The 9,531-nt window shown below is 39.8% G+C and overlaps 1 protein-coding gene across 1 annotated transcript in view; it reads left to right on the top strand.

The window, feature by feature from the left end:
* MMS22L (MMS22-like, DNA repair protein) overlaps positions 1–8,722 on the top strand; it is a 98,974-nt gene extending 90,252 nt beyond the window's left edge. Inside the window, exons 22-26 of the mRNA XM_009889019.1 lie at positions 97–263; positions 1,701–1,797; positions 2,983–3,150; positions 5,451–5,527; positions 8,439–8,722. Coding sequence (XP_009887321.1) covers positions 97–263; positions 1,701–1,797; positions 2,983–3,150; positions 5,451–5,527; positions 8,439–8,722 — 793 coding nt within the window. The remainder of the gene's footprint in view (positions 1–96; positions 264–1,700; positions 1,798–2,982; positions 3,151–5,450; positions 5,528–8,438) is intronic.
* Positions 8,723–9,531: the final 809 nt, after the last annotated feature.

Raw genomic sequence — 9,531 nt, 5'->3', positions numbered from 1 at the left:
AATATCACAAAGTTATTTTAAGGCGTGTGGTGCTTGCATGGAATGGAAAAAACCCAAATTATAGACTCTGTTTTGGTTTGCTTTTTGTCTTCCCAGTGAAAACTACATGCAGTTCAAAGGTAACGCTCCACCTCCTCGCTTGGCCTCAGTCCTTGCGTTCATTCTTGAAGTACTTCAGAGAACTCAGAGCACTGAACTATGTGACATTGACTTAGTTCTCCCGGCTGTGTTGAAATGCATGGTGTTGGTTAATGAGCTACAAGGTGAGCTGCTTGTTTACTTTAAATACATCTCTGCACACCTGTAAGGTTTTTGTACTGCTGAGTATCTTTCATGCCAATATTTAAGACTCTCAGATGAGGTGAATGAGATACTTCGGCCAGATAAACTGGACAAGCTTTCTTTTTTCATTAACTGGTCTAGGACTTCTTTCTCCAAGAGGCAGAAAAGTCCTACCTTGTTTCGCTCTCTAATGAACTAACGATCAATTTCTCAGGAATCTGAAAAGCATTCCCTTTTTCCCCATCCTTCCCATCTCATTTCTCCCAGACTTGGTAACTGTGGAATATTTCTTATACCTAAAGGTCTGAGACTAAGTAGGACTAGCGTATGTTCTCCCCATAGAGCCATTATAAATGGATTAAAAGTAGCATGTTGCTCTCTGAAGGCATCTTTGCGTCTTCTTTCTTCTTTTAGCATGCTTTGTTTGGTAGAGAGAACTTCTTTATTTTTAGCTTCTTAAAAAATGAAGCACTCTGTTCATCCCACAGTTGTATAGTGAATGTGCATGTGTGCATAAGCTCAAAATTTCCACTTCTTGCTGCCAGTAGAGGCATTAAGCAAAATGGGGATTCACCTCTGACTTCGCCCGGGAATTTTGTCTGATAAAGTACTTTTTGATTCTGATCTATAACAGTTTCAAGGACAAGATATGCTTAGGAAATTAGCTGAATCATCACACGCCTTTCTTCCACCCTTTTGCCATCATAGTCATAGCAGCCTGAAGCTGAAAGTACCCACTTTGCAATGAGCTGTGGAGTCGAATGAGCTGAATGTCTTGTGCTGCTGTGGCCACCAGCGCTCTCCCTGCCTAGATGAGGCTCCACCACACCCTTGGAAAAACTCCTTCTAGCCCAGTTCCGCTTTTATAAAGGAAGAGCTGTATCTTGCAACTTGAATATTTATTTGGAAACAATTAAGGGGAAGAAAACAGTGGAGTTTTGTGTTGTTTCCCCGCCCCCCCCCTTCTTAAAAAAAAGAGGTAGGGTGGATTTCAGAACAAATACCCACCATTGAAATTAAGGATTAGATCTATATAGCTTTGTGCAGGATATAATGCCATGACTGCTTTTCTTTCATTCAAATAAGAATGATTAAAGAACACAAACTGAACTTAAATTTAAATAAAATCTCTATTTCCACTAAGTGTGTGTCTCTTTGCTTTAAGAGATCACAGTGTACTTAAAAATCTGTATGTTTAAAGGATAATGGTGGTGAAAATAAGACTTTTGCATAAATCTGTGATTCATTCTGTTCTTTATAGCCAATCTGACTAACCGCTCTCATAGTCATTTCCCTTGCATCAAAGTAAGATAAAACCATTTTTTTTTCTCATTTAAAAATTGTAGTCTTCATGAAAGACATTCTCCAGATGGTCAGTTCAAGAGATCTGTGTGAATCTTGTGATTTTTCTTTTACAGTTAAAAAAATATCTACAGACATTCTACAGTACGTGGTAGAAGGCTGCCAAGCAGGGTCAGGAGGAGAACGTGCCACCCAGCTGACTTCTGTATTTAGGTAACCAGAAAATATGCCAATTGGCAGTGAAGTTACTGCAAGCCAATTGACAGCAAACATGTTTTTTGGAAAATAACTCATTATCCTTAGCATACTGCATTGTCACTTGTTTACGGTATTTAAACAACGGTACTTTTGGCACTGATTTTAAACATAGCTTGGTCAAAAAGCCAGAGCAAAAAAAGTAGAAGAGAGAAGCATACCTGTTTTCTCATGGATTAGGTACTGTTTTAAAGGTATGTAATAGAGAGGTATGTTGCTGCTGCAATGGGAAAAACTCCTCATGAACGGTGATGGTCAGTGTTAGGTGCTGTGAAGGATGCGCGTGCCTAATTTGAAGTGCATATAATAGAGATCAAATCTTCATATATAACAAGCTTAGCTTTTTTTTTGTTATTTATTTGATTTTGTGACAAATAAACAACAGATTATTATAGTGTAAATTATACTTATTCCATACCTGTGCAAAATGAATCCTGTTTCTCACATACATACTGAAAAGCTGCATGAGCTGAGACCCGAAGACATTTTGCAAACCTAAGCACTGGTGCTGTACTGGGTCATGGCTAGATGAAAGCTCCAGAGAGAGTCACTGAAATAAGAATAGATGTTTTTGGCCATGCCGGTCTGTACACGATACATTACTTCCATGGGATGTGTCATCCCTAGTGTGTTACTTCTGATTCGAATGTAATCTGTGATCTTTAAAGACCGCAAACCCTCCAGAAGACAAATGGGCGCGCTTCTGTCCAGTGGTCTGCCCTGCTTAAAATCCGGTGGAGCTTTATAAGAAATGCCAACTTTATTTCTGCAGTCTTGAATCTAGATCTCTTGTCTTGCTGATCTTTTTTTAAATTATTATTTTTTATTAAATAATAGATTCATGTTTTAGTTTTGCATTCAGACACATTACAAAGTCAAGTGCTCTGGAACAAGTCAGCCCTGGTGAAACAGCAGCAGAATCTGACAAGTTGCTCGAAAAGAAAGGTGTTGGATTTTTAGCGTTGGCCTTCACAAGCATGGCTTCGTTTAAAGAAAGTATTCCATGTAGAGTATTTCAGTGTAACAATATGAAAATTGCTATGCAGCCAGATTCCTTGTTCTGATTAGACTCTTCAGTTGTTCTTGGCATGTTCTCTGCATCTAGTTTTGACCTTGCATTAAATGCCTCTGTGTCCCCCTCAGGCGGTTTATCCAGGACTACACTGCTGTGTATGATCACCGGGTTTTCAGCATACTGGAAACAGTGGCAGTCTTGGATCAGACGTTAGTTACCAGCCTGATTCCCACAATCACACAGTCGCTGAAGGATTCGGAGCGCAAACAAGGTCTTGGAAGAAATGCTGCACAGAGGTTTGATTTTTATTTAATATTGTTTTTTGACAATGAGCAGTATAGGTTTATTCTCTTGAAAGGAAGCAATGTTAGACAGCAGCACAGATACTCAAAAATGAGTGATTTTTTCAGTGTGTTCAGTCAGAAATCTCCCTTTGCTCAGGCTTTTCATGGTTTTAAGCCATCTATATTTGGTAAATATTTTCAGAGATGTTTTGACACATGAGGGTCTGCAGACCCCAGTAGAATTTATGCAAAGCCGTGTTGCCTCTGCTCACTACATGGTACGTTGCAAAACGGAATAAAGAAGAATTCCTGCTCCAAAGAATTTTCCTGTCGGTCCCTGTTCTGGAGGACTTTATAGGCCATATGTAAAATTACGGTATAATCAGGTATGATCTCAGATGCTTGGAAAAGAAATACGCATAGCTTAATTTCAACAGTTCTGTCATAATATAAACATATATTTATGACAGTTGTGGACGTCCAGAAACGGCTGCCTCCTCTCCTACAGGTACAGCAGACTCACGCTTCCTCCGTTTGCCCCCCAAGAACTTAGGACAGAAATATTTGACTTGTGAATCCATCTAGCGTTAGGAGGAAATGGCCCGTGAGGTGAGCAGCTCCGCACAGATGGTGGTGCCTCTGGGTGCAGATGCAGCGCTGAACTTTGAGCACCTGTATAAACGCTGTTACTCCCGGAAGCTCTGCCCAGCGTGGCACCCAAACCAAAAGGGCTCCTCCTGTTAGTTGTGCGCACTGGAAGGCTGGCCCTTCACCCTCGTGTGATCTGGGCAAGGAACTGGCCTCGGTGTTTGCATTAATGCACGTACTGGGACCACTCAAAGGGGAGGACCCCAGTCACGCCTCAGGCTGGAGGAGTTTTTGAGGTGCATGTCAGCAGGGCCCAGGCTGTAAAAAAAAAAACCAAAACACTAAAAGACAGAGTGTGCAGGAATGTAACTCATGAGACAGTAAAGGGTAGTCAAAGGGTATTAATTTTCCATTTAAAGAAAAATATGTTTAACTGATTTGTAATTATATTATTCACTTTTTGTTATCCTCTACCAACAAATACATTTGCTTTTATTTAAGGGAGTTCACCCAAGGTCAGACTGAAGTACCGTTATATGCAGGATTTTCATACTATCTGCTTTTGATCTTTTGATAATATATTTTATAGCCAATTTTCATATTTTTTTATACTGTTAGTAAGGTAAAATTCATCCCTTTACCTGCAAAATATGGGGAAAAAAGCAGGTTGGTTGAACTTTCTGAAATATATGCTTGGAAATTACTGAAGAGCTAAATTTCTTTTAGCCTCATCACTTAGCATATATGCTATCTCATGTGTTGTTGATGTTTTGTATTAATAATTTGTATTTAGAATGTGCTCCGTTATGCAGCAGCCTAAGTTGATCCATGAACATTTTATCGTAAGAACACTAATAACTGATTTTCTGTCTTCAGTCCTGACCACTAAATAACTTTATATTAACATATTCTGTGCAATTACTGTAGACATTAAAGTACAAACCCATATATATAAAGGAAACAAAGTTCAGGAGTTGCACTAGATGCTTATAGTGGTGATGTCCACTGCTGTCATTGCAAGGAACTAGTATAAGAGCTGCAGTTTTGTTCACTTAAGTTAGTCTTTCATGATAGATAATTAGAATAGACCTAAATGTCAGAGGCAATACTTTATAACAATAATTATATTGTCTAGGCTGGAGAGTATTAGAATGAACTTAAGGTGAAAAGTCTCATCAACACATATGCACGCTTCTGGAAGACCCACTTGAGTGACATTCCCCTTCTGAATCTGAGGTTTATTTTAAATCTCATTGCCCTTTGTTGAGGATGATGGTGTAAATCTGTGTCAGTGCCAGCATGCACCCTAGTGCCAGTGGCTCGCATCGCTGTGCTGCAGCATGAGTCACAGAGAGATTTCTTATGCAGAAATAAGGCAGCGAACATGATGAAGTCTGAATGCCAATCTCATCTAAGCCTTGGAAACTCCATGTTTTGAAATAAAAAATTTCTATTTCACAGCAGCTTACTAAGCAAGTAGACTTCTAAGCATCTTGATTGCACTTCCAGCCCTAAACAATGCAATCCTCAATCCTCATTCTTCTTCCAACCCGGCCACGCTAAAAATTCACAGCAAACAAAGCAGTTGAATAAATGGGGGAAGGGAGTTACTGTGTTTTAATATGCCAATATGTACACAATGTGTTTGGGAATTATGCGCTTTTACTCCTAGGATGTGTGAGATTGTTTAAGTAACGTGTTACATTCTTTTGTTTTTTCCACAGAGAAGCCTATAAAAGACTCTTATCTTACCTCACAGAGGCTGGACAAAATGAGATACAAAAACTGGAAAATGAGACAGGTTAGCAGTGTGCTGGTGATTAATCCTTTCCTCTTGAATGTTCTGACACTGCCGATACTTAAAACTACACTCTACCACACACTAGCCAAGTTCTTTATCTTTACAATGGCAATACATTTCTCAACTTTGGGGTTTTTTTTCCCCAAGTTGTGTATTAATTTTAGTAATTTCTGTGGTATTTGACTATTGTCATGCATCTGAAGAGTAACTCTCAGTATACTGTTGAATGGCAATTGAAACATACAGCGAATTAATTACGTTAAAATGTCTATAGGAGCAGAGCCTGTACTGCAACATACAAGGTAGGATTTCAAAGAATCAAAGTAATTTCACGACTCGATTCACATTGAGTGAGACCTGACCCTCTTAACGCTGTACTTTTGAAAAGCTTATTCAGTATGTTCTTAAGAAAATCATAACTTTGTAATTTCTAATTTATTATTTTAGTAGAATGAGGAAAAAACTGTGATCTCTAGTACTGAACTTGTTGAATGCAGTGCATTCACCCGGAGTTGCACCAGTACGATAGAGCTATTGTTTAACATGGTGTTTGTTAAGCTTGTGTATATGTTGCACAAAATGTATATAGCTGTCTTAACCTTCCACCTGTATTAAAACATTAAAGTCTTTCAGATCCCAGTGTAAAATCTCTTCTGTTGTCTTTGTGGGTAATATAAGAAAAGGTAGGTTCAGATTTCCTGTTCTCTTCCTTTTCAATACTATTAACCCATAATTTCCAGTGATCCCACGATCTTTTTATTAGCCGTGACACTGTTAATTATCAGTTTAACTTAGACTAGGTGTAAATGGTGTGAGAAAAAAGGAGAGAAGCCAGGCTTCTGAAGAAAGTACACATCTGGGGAATTTATTCCATTTGATCATAGGCTAGGAATTATTCCTGTTTGCCTGCAAAGTTGGATCTTTCAAATATTTTGCTGTGTTACGGTTTATCTTTTGGGTCTTTCCAGGACAGACCTAGCTCTGCAACTTTTTTCTACTTTTTTTTTCTAAAATTCTCAGGAAACTTTCATTAATGGCTATGGTATTCACATTTTTCACTTCCCTCCATAACCTGTATTTCTGCAACTGCTTACTGGACTTTGGGAGTGGTAAGTTTGCCCTTAATGGCAACGCTGGCGAACAGGCTGCTTCCTTTTAAAATTATTCCGATTTTAACTATACGATATTAATGGGAAGGAAAGATTATTTTTGTGTGTAATAGCTCCGCAAAAATCCCTAAAATCTTGTTCAGAGCCGCTTCTCTTTCGTTACAGTAATCTTATCAAGTCGAACTAGATAATCTTTTTGCCTAAATCGGCTATCGTTACTTCACATAACGCAGTAACTAAAAGCCTCTTTAGGCTACTTAATAGTGCAGAACATGGAGGTTCTTGTCATTACGAAAGGGACTCATTGAACTTGCATCGTAGCTTCTTGTAAGCTTCTGTACCTGGGAGGAGTTTTATTAATCTCAGGAAAACTGTGCTTCTAAAAAGCTTTTTTTTTAAAAAAAAAAAATAAAAATAAAAACCTCTCCAAGAGACATTAATAGACATGTCTTAGAAATTTGAGTCCTACGACACAGTAGATTACAGAGCAGGTGTCTGACTGTAGTATTACTTCCCGAAAGTAAAACCTTTGACTTTTAAAGGATAGAGCAGATATTATAACAACACATTTAATGATGTGTTTAGTAGGTTGTTAAAGACATATTTAATACTATCTCGTGGTTGGAAGTTTCTGAAAAAGCAACAGAGCTTTATGTAAATGCGTAGCAGCTCGGGGTGCATGAGAAACTAATTTAAACAGTTTGGAAATTATCATTCTTCTCTGTCAAAAAGTTAATGCGAACAGAAATAAAGCATTCTGCATCGTATTCATCAACCACTGCCAAATGGGCAGTCTGGTTTGGTCTAATTATTTGGTACGGACATTTGCAGATGTGACTGACAGTTCTGATAATACTAATGAGCTGAAGGCTTGCAGAGTGCTAGTCTAGACTGACTTACCAAGTATACACCAAAACAACACCCCAAAACCAGTTAGGAGGAAAGAAAAAAGTGCTCATTTTTGAAGTACAATATAGAAAAAGTAAACAGTGAAACCCACCATGAACTAAAAGAAGTTAATATATTATGTTGTCTTAGATGCTGTCTGTATAAAGGCTACTTAGGACACTGAACATTATTTAAATTAAACCTTTCTGTATTATTTTACACATGAACAGTTTGGTTTAAAACCAGTACAAATGCCTGGTTTCTTTACACAATGCATGGAGAACGGCTTAAGGTAAAGAGCAGGAGATCCTTGAAAGCTTTTACCCTAGTTGCTGCCACTGACAGGAGCAGTTCATCTGCATATAGATGCAAAGTCTGCCTCTTCACTCCGCGTGATAAACAAGAGGATGGAGCCTTGCTGTAAGCTGGGTAAAGAGGAGATCTGAAACTAGGACTTCCACCTACTGGTGAGTGATATCCTTAACCTCTGTCAGAGGAAAGGAACTCATCCCCTGCCAAGCTTGCTTTCCTCTTCTCCTTCCACCAAAGATTCATCTCCATGGTCGCTTGTACAAGGCTGAAATTGGGGGGGGACGGGGACAGTGCTGAGGGATTTGTATAGGATGCCGTATGCAGAGTAGGAAAAGCATGAAACAGAAGCAACTTAGATGTTAGTTCTGCCAAGGATCAATAGCCTGGTAGCACAAAGCTTGGCTCCTGAGCAGCTGGCAGCACTATCTTAGGGGTTATCCAGCAGATACTTAGGTGTGCAGTGACTCTGAACAGCAGCCAACAGCCAAAAAGAATTTTGAGCAATTCCATGATGTTAAACTTACTTACACCTCTTGCTCTGCAGTAATTTTCCTGCCAGTGTGTGTATAGGTGGTTTGTTAAGCCTTTTAACTTGGAACCAGAACCAGTAGATGCTTCTGGTGTTACCAGCACGTCATATACCAACGTGAGAGATCATCACCTCTGCATTGTGGGTGTTGGAACAGGCAATTTCAGACACCCGTCTTCCCTGAAAGCCAGGGAGCATCAGGACAGAATTCCCTGCAGGCCACAGAGTGAAGATGTGGCACTGCCTTGCTGGGCCTTACAGGTTTTGGAGTCTTTGTTTCTCCAAAGCAATGGGTTACCAAAAGCTTCCACCAGCGCTGGGCAGATTTCTTTCTCTGCTGAGCCATTTGCAGGATGATCTGCTCTCCGCTAAATAATATAGGTCAGATACCTGTTTTCCACTTTATCCCAGGTGAGTATCACAGCAAAGCTACTAAGCAGGGCTTCCATCAGCCTCTGACAAGATCGTTCATTACAGGAAAAGGATCATGCCTCAAATCTCTGATGATTTCCAGCAGATAAAGAAAGGTATGTCTCAAGATCACCTTCCTAGAGATGTTATATCAGTCAGTTTGCCAGCGTGGCCCGTGGTTCCAGGGCCGTGCCAGACCTTCAAGTGGGGGCTTGCCACAAATGAGCAAAGGATTGTGGATTTGTTAAGGGTCGGCGACTCTTGCAAGCAACTCATCCTGCATGATGTCTTAAGATGTCATACACATTTCTTTCCTCCACCGAGCCTCTGTAGTTTTACAGAGGTAGTTTTACAGCAGTCATTCAAGCTGTTCTAGAAGATAATGGCTGTTTCTACCATCTTATGGAAAATATGGTGGTTGAGATCACGCTGTGTCGTGTGTGGATGCAGACTTCTGCCGGGGGTGGGGGGTGTTGCCCGTTTGCTTGGTCCCATTTAGATCAAAGGCCTGAGTGTGACCTAATCCCAATTTCCCGGACTTTCAAAGCTGTTGGAAAATCGACTTCCAGTAAGAACTCTTCAGTTAGCACCTGACCAACCGCACAGTATTAGACAAGTGTGCATTTGCCTGATGAAAACCTACGTGGTGATCACTAACTTGCAGGCTTCACATGAATACAGGACCACTGTACCTATCCATGCTTTTTAAAAGGCTTGGGGGTTTTCAGCCTCAAATCCCCAAAACATTATTTACA

This window comes from Charadrius vociferus, unplaced genomic scaffold (genome assembly GCF_000708025.1).
Source record: "Charadrius vociferus isolate BGI_N301 unplaced genomic scaffold, ASM70802v2 scaffold166, whole genome shotgun sequence".
Classification (NCBI taxonomy): Eukaryota; Metazoa; Chordata; class Aves; order Charadriiformes; family Charadriidae; genus Charadrius; species Charadrius vociferus.
Note: the sequence above shows the minus strand (reverse complement) of the source record. Positions and strands in the feature narration are given on the sequence as shown.